Source organism: Aplidium turbinatum, chromosome 8 (assembly GCF_918807975.1).
Source record: "Aplidium turbinatum chromosome 8, kaAplTurb1.1, whole genome shotgun sequence".
In the NCBI taxonomy this organism is placed as follows: Eukaryota; Metazoa; Chordata; class Ascidiacea; order Aplousobranchia; family Polyclinidae; genus Aplidium; species Aplidium turbinatum.
In genome coordinates this window covers 31,951,428-31,969,909 of record NC_137479.1, presented here as the reverse complement: position 1 = coordinate 31,969,909, position 18,482 = coordinate 31,951,428, and the positions used below count along the sequence as shown (strand labels likewise).

Below are 18,482 nucleotides of genomic sequence, written 5' to 3'. Positions count from 1 at the left end.
CAGTTCATTATGTGGCTTCAAATTATGTGAAGATCATTGAGTTGAGAGTCGGGTACTTTTAACTCCATAAAAAGTTTCAATGGGTGCTGTGAATGTATTTTAAAGAGATTCTATTGACAAACTAACTACCATCTCGCATCCAGGAAACTTAAAGAACAGGAGGAAGCAAACCATCATCCGCAGGAGGAGATGAACAACATGATCAGCTCCCATGAGAAAATAGTCGCCGAGTATCAAGACGCCTTAACAACCCTCCAGGTGAGATGCAGGAGACCGGTGGATGCCGAGACACCGACCTTGTCAATCTGACACAACTTGGCTCTGTAACTTATTGCTATGGTCGTGTATAATGGTCTCGTTGCTTGCTGTGTGAGACACCTGGTATACAAAAGCTGCCTTCCCATTGTTGTTCAGGCTTTCACACAAATCGTAATATTGTCCCTAAACCTGACTCGCACTGGTTGGCGATTGAAGATTAGCTTTATATTTGTTTTCAATGGCAAATTATTTGTATAGGCTAACTTGAAAAAAAAATAACTTTTTTTTACCATAAATTTTGATACGCTTTGGTTTGTAGGTTGGTAACACTTGTACAGTAATAGTTACGTGATGAAACAAAAGCTTCGCTCGTTGGCGGTGGATGGCGAGAGCGTTTGACCGATTGTGTTTCAGTCTAAAGTCACCCAGCTAGAACGTCAGTGCCAGGACCAGACGACAGCCAACAAGACCATGAAGGACCAACTATCCCGCCTAGTCCACTGGTCCAAGAACAACCCTACCCAAGATGGCGGCCAGCGCGTGGACAACCGCACCAGGCCAGGTCAGTCGCGCATCGCCGATGCAACGGCATTGTTTGTCCATCGCATTGTGACGTCACAAGGCAATTATTATAACTGTCCTTTCCAGAAGACAACAGCAACAACAATAACATCGAAGGATCGTCTCGCGTCTTCAACGATCGGTCGCCCATCTCATCGCCAGGAAGCCTCTCGCGGAAATCGCTCCCAGGTCGAAGGTCACGGCCGGTCAGTGACCATAGGGGGGCCTTGTCTGGTGGGAAAGAAAGTCAACAATTCCACAAGCCCCACGAGGAAGAAGGTAACGATTGTGTTTAATTTGAATCATCTTTAAACAACATGGTTCTGATGATGAATCGGCTGCAGCAAACTTATGGACTATGGGAGTCTTGATCCAATGACTGTTACTATCTTACTAACGGAATGCTGAAAGCCAGTTGCTGCTTTCTGAAGATGCGCTTTCGAAGAAGACACGAATCGTCGATGAAGCGTAAACTCTTCATCACAAGAAAAGTCAACAGCGTCAGTGTCGAGATGTTCGTACAATTGCTTTCTCCTGCATCTACCTCACCCCTTATCATGGTGCAGACCTTCTTAATAATTGATGAGGTTTTAGATTGCTTCGCGTTTTTGCTTTTTTAGACCTGAATAAAAGTGTTGCACGGATCGTTCCCCGGTGCATCACCTTCCTTGCATTGTTGCTCCACAGATGTTGATAGTGACGACACAGAAGCCGAAGATTTCGATGACGAAATGGAGCCACGCGATGACGCTGTGGTGCCAGTGAACGGGCCTTCCCCCTCCGTGGCCTCTGTACTGAAGCTTTACATCGCCAAGTACACGTACAAGCCCGACCAGGGCCCCAACGCCCTCCCTGAATTGGAGCTCCCTTTAGTTGCAGGAGATTATTTGTACGTATGCGGCGACATGGACGAAGACGGATTTTATGAAGGTACCACAGCTATGCGTGGACATTTGACGGTTGCGTATGTCCAGTGAATGTCAAAGTCACTTCTGCAGGCCATAGCTTAAGAAGGGCGTATTCATTTCTCTCTAGACCAGCGTACTATTCATGATAAAAAGAAAAGTTAAAGGCTATATTAGAAGGGGCGCCACTGCGCAATCGACGGGTGGTTACAAACTTTATTGTTTCCAAAACGTGGCGCCTCTTGATTCTTTCCATTGACGAGCTCGCGCCTTATTGTTCCTGTATCTGATGGTGACAAACATTCCTCTGTTCAGGTGAATTGATGGACGGACGCCGAGGTCTCGTGCCCTCTAACTTCATCGAGCCCCTCCACGAGCCCCCGGCCAACGACAACTCCCCCCGAACCCGCATGGCGATCAAATCGTTCGCACCTGGTGACAACCCCCACCGACACGGCGTCACTGAGATGCCGGACAGCTTGCGAAGGTATCCGATCGCGCTTGCTCTGTGACGTCACTACAGTATATGTGGAGATGTATAGGATGGGATGCTTTATGTATTTTTTTTTATGATCATAGGTCAAATATTTGTGGGTATTTCTAACTAACCACTAATGTTCAATTCCAATAACGGTTTGTCAAGGTTGAATGACTAACTAGGGTTCGGTTCCTAAACTTTGTTATTCTACAACCCCAACTCAGAAAAAAAGAACTTTCACAATGTACCTGCAGAGTGGACTAATTCTAAAGGTCAACTTCTATTTGTTTCTTGACCCCAAAATTACAACTTGAAACACCATATACTGATGTCCAACCTTTCATGCAGGTCAGCCGATCTCGATTTGGACCACAGCATGCTCAGCAGCGCCTCTGCTGGCTCTCTGGACTCTCACCGTCCGCTGCCATCTAATGCTGATAGTAGGCCCATGGGGGTGCTCCCCTACCCCTACAAGCTCCGGGTAGACAAGAAATTGTCGCATACTTTGATCATTGGTAAGTCAATGTAAAAGTTATATAATCGTCAATGCCTAGTTTGTTTATGTGAAGGCTGGAGGCGGCTGCAGACGCCTTTACGCGCGTCTTCGTGAGGTGTCGAACTGATACTCTCCGGGTCTGTGCGTCCCGACGCGGGTGTCATCGTGTGACGACATTGCGTTGATACTAGCAACCCTTCCATGATCATCATGGACGGTAAGCTTGCTCTAGATGGCTTTGTGTGGTTGCACTAGGAACTGACCAATTGAGATCAATGCAAGAAAATTCCTATATGAAATATAAGGTGAATACCCTCCTGGCAATGCTCTTATAGTTTAAGTAGTTGTGCCTGTGTACACTGTACAATGATGCGTGGGGTGGTTTACATAAAAGTCCCTTCCCAGGTTGGCTCCCCCCCGGACTCCATGACGACGAAGTGGTGGAGGAATACCACATCCTTGTCGACGGTCGCCTAGCAACGGTGGTGGATGGCAACAAGTGCAAAGCGGTGGTGGAAAATATCTACCACGACAAGGTGAGCTTCAGGAATCTAATTGTCATTTAGCGAATTGTTACTGACGACATTAAAGCATGCAGCTTGATTTCAAGAACGTTTCAAAATTCTTTGTAATTGATCAACATTAATTTTGTATTTGCCGTCTATGTTTATTAGGGTGCATCGTTTGCCCCCGATTTTTAGCAATAGAGTCTCCCTTTTTTGAGTGTGTGAGGTTGCTTAGAAAATAACTTTTGGAATTTTTTTTGTAAATCTGATAAAGTTTGACTCCCACCCAGCCCTTTTCTAAGGAGACTTTGAGAGCTTTTTTTACACAAATTTGCCACTATATGGAGCTACACGTTGGATAGAAGTATTGGGAAGCACATGCGGCATCTCATAGAAAAACTTGTACCACTGGAATTTTTAGTGAAAGTGTAAAACTTTCTACCAAGCTGCAGATTGCAAAAAAGTGAATGTCTACGAAGAATGACCGTGTGTGCACAAAGTGATTTGGCTCTGGCTTTGGAAAACCTTGTTCCCAAAGTCCCAGCAGACATCTGTGGAAAGCTTCACGACTACATTATACAAGACTTTTGATCATTTTATAATATTTTGAAAATCGATCCACCTTTTAAGTCCACCCGTTTCACTTACAAAAATGCGAAAGAGGTTGTGGAGAACATCAAGGTTGTTGATGACATAAGTTGAACATGGAGTTCAACTGGCTGAGGATTTCCATTTGTTTTCTCTCAAGGAAAAGCAGCTACAAAACACTTTCCAAGTTGTAGAGAACGCCAGGGACTACTTACCAATCAACTCGCACACAATCTTTGTCAACGCACCATCTACATGTGGTTGAAAATTTTGTTTTCCTTGCTTTGACGTCTGTTGAGTTAGTGTAGTGGACCTCTGAAAAGCTAATCTTAACCGTCTATTGCTAAAAGTCGGGGGCGAACAATGCACCCTGGTGTTGATACAAGTATTCAATCCGTCTCCATTCAATCGCACCCACCAGCTCGTTGCAAGGTCAGCCTTCCTACATGTGTTCATTGCGTTCCAGAAGTCGTACGTCATCAGCGTGTGTTGCGTCACAAAGCACGGTCGGTCCGATCCCGGTCACTGCGTCATCACGCACGGTAACACGCGTAATGACGCGACCAAGCAAGTTGTATCTCACGTCGAAATTGAATACGTGTCTACTGACAGTGCGAGAGTGTCGTGGAAGTCGACCAACAGCAACTTCCCGAACAAAATCTCGATCGGAGTCGTCAGCGACGAGACAGCAGCGTCTGACAAGTGAGTGTCTGTCTACGTCACTAGGCAGCATTTGAATTATTTGTTGGGCATCAGACGTTCTCATGCTTTCTACTTCCGTCTACCTCTTGCTGGCTTTTGAAAGATGTCTCATCAATATACCCATTAATAGTTCATATTTTGGGCATTAAATAGTTCTTTGGTAAATCTACCGCCATGATAGATGAAATTCCCCTCCCCCATTTGAGAACCGTTATTGTGCACTCCTGTTAACAAAACGAAGTTGACATGAGGGTCAGTGATATTCTGCTTGGTTTCCTGTTTTCACTGCAGTTGGTTTCTTCATAATGATATCAATTCCTGCAATGTCATCTCTTGGAAACCGTTGTTCCACCAAGCAACCCAGCCTGGTATCGAACCCTGGTCCACTTGACACCGTGCAGCTCCTTTCACCACTAATTCACTAACCCTCTCAAACCAACAACGATCGACAAACTGCCCAACTAACACTACGTATGACGTCATAGTTGTTGGATTGTGTCCGCGACAATAATTCATGCCACTATTGTTTGACGTCATGCAGGTTACGTCACTACCAACGTCAGATCTTGGTCCCTCCCCCTATGTACCGACACACCATCAACGGGCTGAAGCCGAACACTGTCTACGAGCTCGTGGTTAGAACCAGGGAGGGCAAGCACTCAGAAGAAGCGGTGTCCACTCCTATCAGGTGGGTGCGGGGGGCGGTGTCTACTCCTATCAGGTGGATGCGGGGGGCGGTGCCCCTAGAAAAGTGGGTGCAGGAAGCTATACTATTAAGTGGGTGCAGGGGGCGGTGTCCACTCCTATCAGGTGGGTGTAGGGAGTGTTTGGGGGTAGTGGAATGCCTTTCGAGGTCAAATATACGTAAATGACAGGCTGAAGAGCATTCAGCATTGAGCTGCAGTTGAACAAGTACTCTGATGCCTAAAGCCAGTGCCTGAAGCCGACGTGTCGATTCCATTGCTCACTGTCGGTGAAACAACATTTCTGTGCGCGGTTTCAGGTTGCAGTGAAGATGTTGGTTTGGCTGGTTTAGTGTTAACATTGTATTGTAGTGTGGCTATTTATTTTGAAGATTCGAGTTTTAAGTTCAATAAAGCCAAATCATGGTTACGATCATTTATTAAATTCATGTTGTAAACATGAACAAGGTCTTGAAACCTGAGAGCTTGGAAACTGAGCCGAGTGCTCCATCAACAGTCGACGAACTCAAACACTGGTTTGAGACGTTCAACTACTACTTAGAAGCTTTAGCTGTAGCAACTTTGAATCCAGACAGTTTGAAAGTTTTAGTCAACATTAAAAGTATAACCGGTGCTTGAGATTATGAATCGGCCATGAATATCCTAAAGGGTCTCTATGTCAAGCCTAAGAATATCGTAACTGCACATCATCGCTTGCGTACATGTGAATATAAGCTCTATGTTCACATGTACACGAAGCAAAACTGCTTCAACCAAACCCAATTTGCGCTTCTGTTCGCTTGTTACAACAAACATTCGTCAGCTACATAGCCAAGTTGTGAGAACACTGGTTAGACGTTCCATAGGCGCCGGTTCGACACCGCTCAAGAGCATGCGGCTGTGTCTTTGGCAGGACACTTACAGGTATGCCTGAAGGTGAACATGAAGATTGGCTTCCTTGCCTTCTCGTCCACTTAATCTAAATCAGAGGTGACGAACCTGCGGCCCGTCGAAGCATTTTGTGAGGCCCGCAAAACAAATTGACAATCGCTCATGCATTAAAGACAAAAGACATCTTGAAGCTGTTTTATGCCTTCACTGGTACACCTTTCCTTTGCTATTTTCTTGCCCTAAACACTAACTTTCAGGGTTTAAAGTTAGAAAATAAGAAAGCTATAAGTCTGTTCGACCTAATATTGAACGCTCAGTCAAGCAAAAAACTTTGCAAAAATCCCACTAAGCAAAAAATTCAATGCTTCAATGTTATTTTTTTAATATTTTATGCTTCAATGCTGCATTAGATAGCTTCAGCTGTGTGATTCGCATGGGCTTTTGCTTGTTGTTTGAAAACGAAATTTGATTAACTGATTTGTTGTTTCGGAGCATAATGGTCGAAACATTTAGTCAACTTGAGCAAAAAGGATAGAGCCAAAAAAAGAAGAAATCATACTCATATGAAAGCAAACGCTTCGAAAATTAAGCTGTCTTCATTATCAGTGCAAGTACTGTTGCTCTATCCTTTTTGCTCAAGTTGATTTGTTTTTATTTTTTGCTGTTGTATGTTTCGATTCTGCGTAAGATAATTTCAACTGTGTGGGTTTTATTACTTTCATCTGCCGTTTGTTACTTTTCATGAATAATATCTTGAGTCGCTTCTAAAAGATTTCATAGTAGGTTACGATTAAAAAATTGTGTGGCCCGATAACTCATGTGTAATTGATAAAGTGGCCCGCGACCGCAAAAAGGTTCGTCACCCCTGTAAATCTTCAACCACCAGGTGTAAGCCTGGATACGACAAAAGAACATTGATACAAAAAGTTAAAGTTTCTGGTAATCTCATTGCAAGTTGTGTGTTGAAGGTTTGTCACTCCCCTACTTGGCCCCCCGGATCCTCCACTGGGAGTAGAAGTTGAAGAGAACCCTTCAAACAAATCCATTGTTGTCTCATGGATACCAGTTTCTCTCAATGAAAGAGGTTTGTAATCTAAAAACCTTGCGCTTCTGTGAACTTTGAATATGAATTGTGACATCACACCTTGTCATTTCCATCATGACAGGGATCTCGAATGGAGAGGTGGTCCGTGGCTACTCCATCTACATCAATAATATCCTGTTCTCTTCCGTGGAGCCTTCCTCGTGTGACGAATGCATCGTTTCTATGAAAGGGCTTGCATCCAGTGTTCGCAAGATTGTTGATGAGGATTTCAGCTGCCGGGATCCTAGTTTTGGCTTCACTCATGGCTTGCCCTCCATCAAGGTCACTGTGCGAACTCTTGCAGAAAGCGGAAATTTATCCGACTCCTCATCTCCGTTCCAACTCAACAAGTCTCTTGTCACCCGGATGTTGCACACTGCTGGTGACCGAGAAGGAGCAGGTGATGAAAAGACGGATCATGTTGATGAAGACAGAAGTTTAAGGAGGAGTCAACTGGATGAGTCGGATAGAAGTGATGGAGGATCCAACTCCTCTGGATTGAACTTGAACGATCCGTCAGCGTCTGTTCCATCTATCGAGATAACCCTTGACACGAGTAGCGAAGACGAAGCCCACAGTTTTCCAGTCGTCCACAATAGAACCCGTCCGATGTCCGGATCGCGACACCCGCCATCTCCTGCCAGCAAACATAGAGGTTCCCCCAAACCAAAACGATCCATGAACGACCCCGTCGCGAAACTGAAACTTGAAGAACACAACAAAGGAATCAAGTCGAGGTCCTGGGGCTATTCTGACCATCACCCCGCTGACAAGCACAAGATGAAATCTTCGATTCCTCAAATCGATCTCCACCGAATGGCGCAATCCGACGAGGAATCCGGAACATCAGCGTCATCTGGCGGACACACGAGCACATCGACGTCAGGCTCATTCGGCCACAAGCAGCGCTCTGCATCACAAAAGCAGGCGAAGATGCATCAGTCGTGGACCGACGCGGGCGATGCGAGGTCCGAGGTTGGTTACACCCCGTCCATGGTGAAGAGTTCCACACTAAAAGGCCGCGACAGTCACCATCATCATCATGCTCACAACGTGGGCCGCTCTCCAGGTGAGCAATTGATTAACAATCTTGATTGTGTGAAAGCAAAGCTTTTTAGTTTTATCTGGTTGATCGCATAAATTGTAGTGTCACCTGACACAGGACAAATGGTTGAAGCGGAACTGGCAAATTTGCTGTTCTCAACGAGTGTTTTAGTTTCTAAGAGTTAAGCAAGTTATTTAATTTTCACACAACGCGTTCTGTGTCGCTTCTATGGCAGCTTCATTTTCCAATGACAATCTTTAAAGTTTTCAAAGTGACTTCACAATGCATCGAACATGTCCCCTAATACTCAGGCGTCGTCATATTTCTTGTTTTCCTTAAAAGTAACTTTGGTATTGTCGTGGCCATCCGCTGGATGGCGCGTAGCTGACCATGGTTCATTTGCAGATGGCCGACGAAACGTGGCTGCCAGGCAACAGAGGGCCTCGCACACGACGACCAGCCAGAGCGAACGGGAATCCGCATCGGAGGTTGGTGACATGCTCTTCTGTGACCGCAAGGTGTTGATAGCGAGCGGATTAGTTCAACGACGTCGATAGCCGTGATGACAATCGTCGTCTATAGTTCTTGTTTATTTTTTGTTTTCTTGATGAGTTGATTCACACGTCACTTCCTCCTATAATACGTCACTTCCTCCAGCTGGACAGCGTGGACGAGTCGCGTGTGTCGCTATTCGTCGCTTTGTACGACTACAACCCGCAGACAATGTCGCCAAACGTCGACAATTGTGACGATGAACTTTCCTTCAAAGAGGGACAGCTAATTAAGGTCAGTGATGTGTGACTAAGTGCGCCACGAATTGTGACGTAACAGCCATACGCGCCTTATATGGTCGAGGGGTGACCATGTGAATGAACCACTTGGGCCCAGCACGGCCTCTCGTATAAACTTGAATTTCCGCTTCCAGGAAGCGTATCACTATTTGTACCCGGATTCAGCACAACGCCATCTGATTGGCTGATGGAGACTGCATGGTGTGTGGTTACGAAACACTCCGCGCAGGAAGCACATAATTATTGATGACGTTGCAATCAATGCTTTGCACTCTTTCATTCTATTGTTGCTGTTAATTTGAGAATTGATTGTGATTATTTTTATTAAATGTGAATATTTACACAAGTAATTTTTGTCGTAAAAGTTAGAGCTAAATATTTTAGGAAGTTTTCCATCCAACTAATCCTGCAGCGCGAACTGCACAGCAGACAACAAGCCAGTCGTCGGTTGCGGTTTGTGGCAATCGAAATGTTTCAACCTCTCTCACATCTTAATAACGATTCGTGCAGGTTTACGGCGAGAAGGGCAGTGACGGCTTCTATGTTGGTGAAAATGCGAGTGGCACGCGAGGCTACATTCCAAGCAACATGGTCTCCTATGTCGAGGTGGGTGGCTCGCGCTTTCGCTGTGACGTAGAACATTGCGTCACTAATCATCACTTTTTTGTCTTTATTGCCTGATTTACAACGAAGGTAATAAAATGTTGTCTTAAAGCTTCATTAAGCAAACTGGTTTAATCCTGTTCAAACTGGTTAGGTGGATGACTACACGATGTTGGAGGATCTGCTTGATCAGGGTCACCTTCCCCCAGAGTCCCCCCTTCTTCACCCCGCCAACAGCCCCCTACTCAAGGAGAGTGAAGTATTTCAAGGTTGGTGGGATCTTCCAGGGAAGAAGTGTTTTGTGAAAGATGAAATGATGAATTCAATCTGCGAGCTTTTTGGCTGTAGTAGAACTTTATTTGTAGATTTCTTCAATGATGCTTCACCATAAGTGGCAACATACTCTAGAGGCTGTCCAATGTCCAGTGCTGTCGTCTTGCAGCTGACTGGATGTTCAAACGACATCGAGGACACTGATCTGTGTCTTGGCAAATGTGGACGCGAAGACTTCTGTCTCCTCTTTCTAAATATTTTCAACCAGGCATAAGCTTCTTGTGTTGGGAATTGGCGCCTCCTTGTGGGCACCATCATGGCGTTATGGCTGCTTCTGCCAGTCGACTTCATAATGCTTGAAAGATGATGATGTGATGAGTACTGATGATGATTAGATGAACAGAAAAGCGAGGCATGAAATCTTCGATGAGTGGCTTCACCTCCACTGCTTTACACTTCAGATTCACACGGACCGGTGTTGGAGAGCGACTCGACCAAGCCATCGGTGTACCGAGCGTTGTACGATTACGACCCTAAAGAAGCATCACCCAACATCGACGCGGAAGTCGAACTCTCCTTCGCTCGTGGAGACCTGGTCAACATATTCGGTGACGTAGACGAGGATGGCTTCTTCAGGGTAAGTCTCATGTCGATAGTTGCAGCGACCGAGCGCTCACTGTTGCATCATAGGCACAATTACTTTGTCGGGACTTTCATATAAACTAATCGCGGCTCTCCAGTGGACACGTTCTCTAGAAACGTTTGACGTGGAGTGACAATTCTATGTGACAAATTAATTCCATGCAAAATTCCATGGGAGACTCACTTCCCGTCTCTTCCAGGGTGAGATACTTGGCCAGTTCGGATTGGTTCCTTCGAATTTCGTCGAGCCAATCACTGAGGATCAGCTGACAGCGAATCAGGTTCGTAAGGTGTCGGCGACGACGATGACCGAAACGACGTCGATCGCAAGGAAAAGCGACAAGCCGACCGACCCCGCGAGTTTCACATCCACCACCACTAGCGCTAGCAACTCAAGCTCAAACAAAGGTGACGGGGTAAGTTGAACCTTGCTGGGACCTTGTTACAAGTTTTGATTTGGAACCGCTTCCTGCTCCTTGTAGTTGAGAGGTTGCGGCAATGTGGCGATTCTTTCGTCTGTTTTTGACATGAAACTTCCATCTGCTTCGTGAGGAAGTTGCCATTCGGAGGTCATCGGTTCGATTCCCCCTGCAGCGCGTGGCTGTGTCTTAACAAGATTGTTGACACGTGGTGGACATCAACCACCTCACATTGTGGTCCATGGTTAAGAAATTATTTTATTGCTCATGAAGATGAAGGTTACTATGCAGCGTGTTTGTTTGTGACGGAATAGTTGATGGCAAACAACCCACCAATCGCCCAGTGCGGTGATGGTTGGCTTGTCTGGCGGTGTCATCGAAGTAGCGCAGCATCGCTTAGTTTTGCACCTCGGCGTACAATAATACCTCTGGATACTTACTGCATGTGGTCGCCCGAAGCCCGATGGGAAAGTATTTGATACACGAGTGTGTAAACACACCCCGCACTCCCAACTTTGTGCGAACGAACGAAATAATTGACAATCCCTGATGTACTTTCAGGCGAGAAAGAAAGGAATATTCTCGAAAGGGAAGAAATTGTTGAAGAAGCTTGGAAGCAACGAGACTCGAAGAAGATGACGTCACACTGGACGTTTATTTCGCTACAAACTCTTCTTTCCAGACGCCTGCACGTTCAGGCATCGTTGTTAGACGCAAACCGATTGGTTGCTTACCAGCTGTTTATGCTTAACTGTTCATTGAAGAAGTAGTTTGTTTGAATGGTGAAAACATCGATATTTTTATAAACTTTTCACCAAAATGCCAGAAATTTTTGCACGTTTTGTGTTCATGGACTTGCAGTACCTGTGTATGTACTGCTCTGTGGTCCCACCCGTGGTTGACATTGCTATGAAAGGTTTGCCACCGTGGGCGATAAGGAGCTAACGTGTTGTGCCGTAAACGTTTAAGCTTTGTAACTTTCAGTTTTTACATCTTGATATTTTAGCGCAGACTTTGCGGCGACGCCTTTTGCGTCTTTCCCATGCGGTGACTAGATGTTTACCCACACATTCCTATCCTTTGTGACATCACAAACACCTGCACGATGGCCTCCTGTTTGTTTGTCTTGTTTGTAGATCGATATGTTGCTGCTTGTTTTCACTGTGGTTCAAACATTCGTTACACCAGTACGTGTCAATATCACATTGTGGTCTCCGTTCAGTGTTTCCGCTTGCTGTTTGCTTAATTTCATATTGCGTTTATAGTGACGCAAGCCTCGATTCCGCGTTAAATCTACGTCACAGTTAATGCAATTGTTTGTCTCGCTCGAAACTCCCACCATGACCCACGCCACCATCCATGACGCCTCATAGTTGCTGTAATATCTCAAAATCCTTCCACGGTTGTGTGGAGTCGAACCCGCACCCTTGCGTCTCTCCACCCACTTTGCTGCCGACGGCAAGAATCTTGACGGGGAAGTCTCATCAGTGTGGAATGCACTGGGTGCTTCCAACCTCACAACCGACGCTGCTGGGATGCCCTGAATAGACAAACTCGATTGTTGTCGTTGCGAGATGCAAACAACTTGTACGTTCGTTTGCATGCTTCTGTGCAGAGCCGCTCCTTTGTTCCTAGAAGCTAAATGACTCACTGCTTATCTTGCCACCTAGCGGCCACTGTGATGTCACAATGCCCAGCAGAAAGCTCGTTCTGTTCATGGAAGTCTTCCAGCCGATGTCTGATGATCAGCTGGAAATTTATTTCTCATTTTCCTTCACTCATACACAGCATCATCACCACGCAATTACACAACGACGTTGAATCAACGTGTTTTAGTGTCAGATTCAATGTGTTGTTTTAGACTTAGCAAACATCCTCGCTTGTAGGTGCGTTCCATGTAATTCGATGTTTCATCAACGTAATTATGCAACTTTATGTTACCTGGGTTGGATTTCCTCACATCTCATTAACTCTGTTTATCGCCGGCATCCCTTGTTGCTACAACTATAGTCTTGCTGATTTTTACGTCTTTACTACATCATATAGACTGACTTGTGCCTGTTGCCGCATATGCTTGGTGCTATCTCATTGTCCTGGAAGGGATGATTTTGAAAGTTCGGGCGCTGTTCCCTCTATTTAAAGTTGATTCATTGGTGAAGACAGTGCTCTTAGGATACTTTTTCAAGGGTTCTGCTGGTTGCCTCACCCTACTGACCTGGGTAACCACCGGGATGAAGCTCCCGATTTCCCACAACTAGGGTAGACATCCGTCCCTGCAGAATGTTCATGAGCAATATGAAATGACGTAATGTCCCTAGAGAGCTGTTCAATAAGTTGTGCTCGCGTAGCCATCCGCCCGTCTCGTGTGGAACGGGGGATGGTGAACGAATAAATAACAATTTGTTTAAACGTTTGTTGCTTATTTGTCGTGGCCAGGTTGGAAATCGAAGGTTATTGATTGAGCAAACAGGAAGGTAGTGATGCCAATTTTCGTGTCCACATCCAAACAATGGCATTAAGTGTCGTGATGAAGACACATTTGCCTGCCCTTGGTGAACGTCAAACCAGTGTCTCTAGTGTCACGACAACATAGAACAGCGTGACCTCTTGCGGCGGCCGCTCACTTGTGACGCAACAACTGAATGCATTCTTCTGACAACGAGCCAAGAACTTCGAAACAACGTGGAAAAGTTGTCAAGAGATAGTCTGCATTGTTGCATGACAATGAAACAATTCCTCTTCAAACAGCTCCATGATCGGAAAAGTGATTTTTTATTGAAATCTAAGACAATGTACCCTTATTTTTGAAGATTGTTTGCACGCAATGAAACGAATACAATGCCAAGATGGCCTACACAAGATTTTCCTGAAGGGAAAAGCCAGTTTCTTGTTTTTATCATAACCAACATAATGCCATGCCGTGACTATGCGACAAATAGGCATTTTTTGCTTATCAGAAACAATCAATGCATTAGGCATCGATAATAAGTTGACGCGTGAGCAAGGCCGTTGAGAGGACAAGTTGGGCCCATTACTAATGAGATCCTCGGGCCCCAAATCAAGAAACTTCTGAGAAAAACGCACTCAGTGAAAGAGATAAACAAACTAATAAAAGAAATTAAGACAAACAACAAAGGAGGTTAACTGTTAACATGGTCACCACTGGGACAGGATTTATCATCCGAACAGTCCTCATCTTCATCATTGGTACCACTTGAAGTTTAGTGATGTATCAGTAGGTAGCCACTTTAATAACTTTTGTAAGGCATGAACCAATCAGATACTGCGCTTCAGTGGCTCTCGTCCAATTGTGACCCTTCTAGCACTCAGCCAGAATGCATTTCTACCTTGAATCTACTCCTTTGCAGAGTGCCAAACAAAAAGAAGTTTCAACACCACAGCGATATAGCCTACAGTGGCCTATCACTGATTTGGTTTTGACACTAAATATGTCGAAAATGTAGCCTATAGCCTAACCCAGAGGTGTCCAACCTTTTTGGCCAAAGGGTCACATGCAGTTTACGAATGATTGCGCGGGCCACTTGAGTATTTACTGCTAATTTGTAATGTTAGAAATGACTGTCTTATAAATTCTAATTAAAACCCTCACACCAAAATTCTAATCTTACAGTAGAAATGCGCATAATCCTCTTCACAATTATAAGAACAATAGACAAACCAAGATATAGTAAAGTCAACAAGGTTTTACTACGCGTCGACATTTCCATGTAAAATTTGGCACTGTTTTGCGGTGAAATGGACGATTTAGCAATGCAAAGCGAGTTTTTCGTATGGCTGTCAGAAATTAGTGATCTCACAGGAGATTTGACGTGGTTCATCGGCAAAAAAACTTGCTCGCACAAGTAAGTGCTGCCGAATAATGATGTCACGATAACTGCCAATCTGTGAGTCCTCTGATAATTTTCTTAAGAGACAATTTTTTTTTTGAAAAATTCTAGCAACAGAAAGTTTTGAACTTCTCCCTTAAAGCAGTGGTTCCCAACCTTTTTGTTGTCACGGACCCCTTTAAACAAATTATTAATTCACCCCTACCTAAATTTTGCCTGAAACTCAATTAACATACTATTGACTATTGTAATAATTATGCTACTCAACTACTGCACTGTGTCATATTGCATTGCCGCTGTGACTCCTGCGGCAAATATCAGGACAGTTGCTCAAATAAGAAAATAAATGAATTGTTCAAGAAATGTCAGCGGTATTTGGCCAAAGTGACATGCCGAAACTTTTTCAACGTAAGCAAATTTAATAGCAATTTGTCTGAAACTAATTTAATAACAACATGACTGAGTTCACTTTTAGTTAAGTCAAATAATAACTACACTAAACGTCAGTAAAAAATATACTGTAGGCTATATTGAAGCGGGTGGTTGGTTTGAGTGAAAAGTAATTTAGTTTTCCGTCAAAGCCCTGACTAGGTTTAATAACAAGCAAAGTAAAAAGAAAGAAATGAAAGTAAAAAGAGAAATGCAAATTTAAGCAAATTTAAAAAAAGATAAATGAAAGTAAAAAGATCGCTTTTCGTTTTTTTTTTCAAAATTCATCAAGGTAATCACGGACCCCCAAATGCTTTCTCACGGACCCCAAGGGGTCCGCGAAACCCAGGTTGGGAACCACTGCTTTAAAGCAAGAAATATCACTGACTGACTCTTGAAGCACGAGTACGATTGTGTGGAAAAGGTGGACGTAACAATATGGAAAATGTGATGCGTAACAATGTGCATTGTGATGCAATAAAATGAACTTGAACAGTTGCGCACCCCTGCACTAGGGACTACAGAATAATAGATAAAGAAAGCTAACAGTAAATGCCAATTTCTCGAAATGTAAGTTTGCCATAAATTACGTAAGCCAGGGGTCACCAACCTTTTTTGCATGCGGGCCACTTTAGCACTAAGGAGAGCTGTGGCTGGCCGCACATAAAATTTTAGGAAATAAAACTGACTTTTATGCCAGAAAAGAACGCATTTCGTATCCAGCGTTACATGTTGTTAATATTTGTCTTAGAATACCGCAGTAACAAAATTAGTCGAACAACGCTACTGCCAGGCCAAGCTCCTTTAACAACACTTTTGACTTCTTTAACATTGCCTAATAAACGAGGCCACTTGTTTTGCGCACTTGTAGCGAGGCGAGCGGTTTCATCAGAATATTTATCGCCAAGCAAGAGTGGTGTTGTTACTTCGCTTCGCAAAAGATATTTTGCAATTAACAGTTTCAGTAAACAAGGAAATATTTGACACATCGCAATACAGGCAACAATAGTGACCTACAAACATATCAGCGAAAATAGGCTCCAATAACAGGAAGAAAGAAACCAGGCACCATGAAACAAACGCTTGTGGAAATCACCAAAAAATCGTAATTCTATCATAATTCATGAACAGTCTTCCTTCTAAAAGCAATGAGTTGGTTTTTCATCCTTTTTGTGACAGTCTATAAAACCGTTTTCTTTGATTGTTAGACAACTGTCACTTGCGATGCTTATCAGCATGGCAAGAATTTGTTGATTAACAACATTTTGCAGTAGGCGCAGTACTAAACTAAATGTTTTCATAATACAACCAGCAAAAGTCTTTAAATTTATATATCATATTTTTCCAATTTATTATAAATTGAGTTGGCACACCGACCTATTTTGCCAACAAAAACTTGCATAAAGGGAACACTGCTCGTGAAACACAATAACGGTGAAACGCACACTAGTGTTTGCATGACATTTACAAACTTAAAATAAGCAACCCTATGCTCACACTCACAGTGTGGCTGGACATCGCATTGAAATAACTTTAAGCGACCCCCACCTAGAACTACAATCTGATTGGTCGGTCGGTGGAATCGTAAGCTATACAAAACGAAAATATGCTTCCCGGAAAGTATTTTTTGCGAGGCAAGCGGTTCATGCTCTTTAACTCCTCAAGAAAAGTATTTTGGTTATACTTGTACGCTGATACCTTCCGCGGGCCGCACATAACAGCGTGGCGGGCCGCCAGTTGGTGACCCCTGACGTAGGCGATTGAGTAATGATAGATGTCCTTTCGAAATATATCACGCGGGCCACTCAGAACCTTTTCGCGGACCACATGTGACCCGCGGGCCACGGGTTGGACACCCCTGCTTACTCTGTTATCTTTAAAAAACGTGGCAAAATTTAGCCAACTTGTAGGATGAACCTTTTAAATTTATATTAAATATTTTAAAGAACAATCGACCATGACTTTAATGTTGGCGACAGTTAGCTGGTTCATAAAAGCTTCGAATGAAAAACATTTTGGGAAGATTTTTTATTTAACTTGCAAGTTATAAAGTGAAGCTTTACGAGGGCCATGGGTTGATTGTTGGCAGCAGTTAGTCGGTTTGCACAGAATGAACAAACACTTTGGATACTTTCATGATTTGCAAGTCACGCTCGTTTGCGGCTTGATATTGAGGCTCCCTTGTTTACTAAGCTGGTATTACTGAGTTTGTTGATAAATTGTTCACCTTTAATGAGAGTTGTTCAAACAATGAGCAAACAGTTTATCATCAAAGCGCGCAGTAAAGCTCCTTGGTGAATTCCATTGCTTTAGAGTTTAGACAATGAACAGTTTAGAAACTTTTTATAATTTACGAGCTTTTGTAAATCACTGATGTAGCTTTTGAATTGTTCAACATTAATTTTAATTTAATTTAATATTGTTGCGTTCAATACGTTGGAATTCATGACATTTCCAGCAGAATAAAAATTGAAAATCTCTTGAGTTCATATGACGATTCAGAGTAGGGCAATACAAGAATATATCCATTGCGTCTTCCCAACGTAATACGATGAGAAACATATTCAGCTTATATCCGGAATATGGTAATATAACCAGCAACGTACAAAAGTAGAAACAGACTGAAAATACTTCAAATAAATTTGTTGTGTACAAAGTAAGTTATAAATTACAATGTGCAAACAAGCTTTAAAATACAAGGAGGTTAAAGTCGGTTTCTTTCGATTGTTTTCATCTAAGAATTTGAATGGGATTGTTTACTAGTCCACTGGTTCTCCAACTTGTTTCTTAACAAAAAATAAAGACAGAATTTTTATTTTGGAGAAATCATTTTTTGTTGTAGCAAAAAATACAAACATCCTTATTTACAATTTTAAAGATAATTCAGGAAGCTTTTTTATTAATTTTTACAAATAACAAACGTTGTTTTGCATGCGAATGTTCGTCGCAAACAGGTTGGGCGCAAACTACACAGCTTTTCCTAGTTTTTCGTTGCTTTCGTTTGTTGGTTTGGCAGACATAGCAACAGCCAACAATCTTATCAGGTTATGTCTGAGTATTGTGTTGAAACGTTTGGACCAATAAGAACCATACAGAAAGTATACCTGTGCTAATTTTCATGCAACATATATGAAGGTGCAATTGCACATAATGTTGCCTGTTAACGTTGTAAAATTATGTCTCCGGACGAAGGTTCAGAGAAAAATTTTAATAGCAATTTTAAGTTATTTGAAACAAGTGTTTTTCTTTTCAAGATTATATTGACTTTATTAATTTGTTT

General features: G+C 43.3%; 1 protein-coding gene across 1 annotated transcript in view; it reads left to right on the top strand.

The window, feature by feature from the left end:
• The window catches only part of LOC145775128 (uncharacterized), a 32,769-nt gene extending 19,452 nt beyond the window's left edge, over positions 1-13,317 (top strand). The window contains exons 12-29 of the mRNA XM_082586341.1: positions 144-258; positions 673-820; positions 907-1,098; positions 1,507-1,749; positions 2,040-2,211; positions 2,551-2,717; positions 3,104-3,234; positions 4,259-4,494; positions 5,036-5,182; positions 7,037-7,152; positions 7,235-8,221; positions 8,603-8,685; positions 8,855-8,983; positions 9,499-9,594; positions 9,746-9,860; positions 10,326-10,501; positions 10,707-10,922; positions 11,487-13,317. Of these exons, the coding sequence (XP_082442467.1) occupies positions 144-258; positions 673-820; positions 907-1,098; positions 1,507-1,749; positions 2,040-2,211; positions 2,551-2,717; positions 3,104-3,234; positions 4,259-4,494; positions 5,036-5,182; positions 7,037-7,152; positions 7,235-8,221; positions 8,603-8,685; positions 8,855-8,983; positions 9,499-9,594; positions 9,746-9,860; positions 10,326-10,501; positions 10,707-10,922; positions 11,487-11,564 (3,547 nt within the window). The 3' untranslated portion in view covers positions 11,565-13,317. The remainder of the gene's footprint in view (positions 1-143; positions 259-672; positions 821-906; positions 1,099-1,506; positions 1,750-2,039; positions 2,212-2,550; positions 2,718-3,103; positions 3,235-4,258; positions 4,495-5,035; positions 5,183-7,036; positions 7,153-7,234; positions 8,222-8,602; positions 8,686-8,854; positions 8,984-9,498; positions 9,595-9,745; positions 9,861-10,325; positions 10,502-10,706; positions 10,923-11,486) is intronic.
• Positions 13,318-18,482: the final 5,165 nt, after the last annotated feature.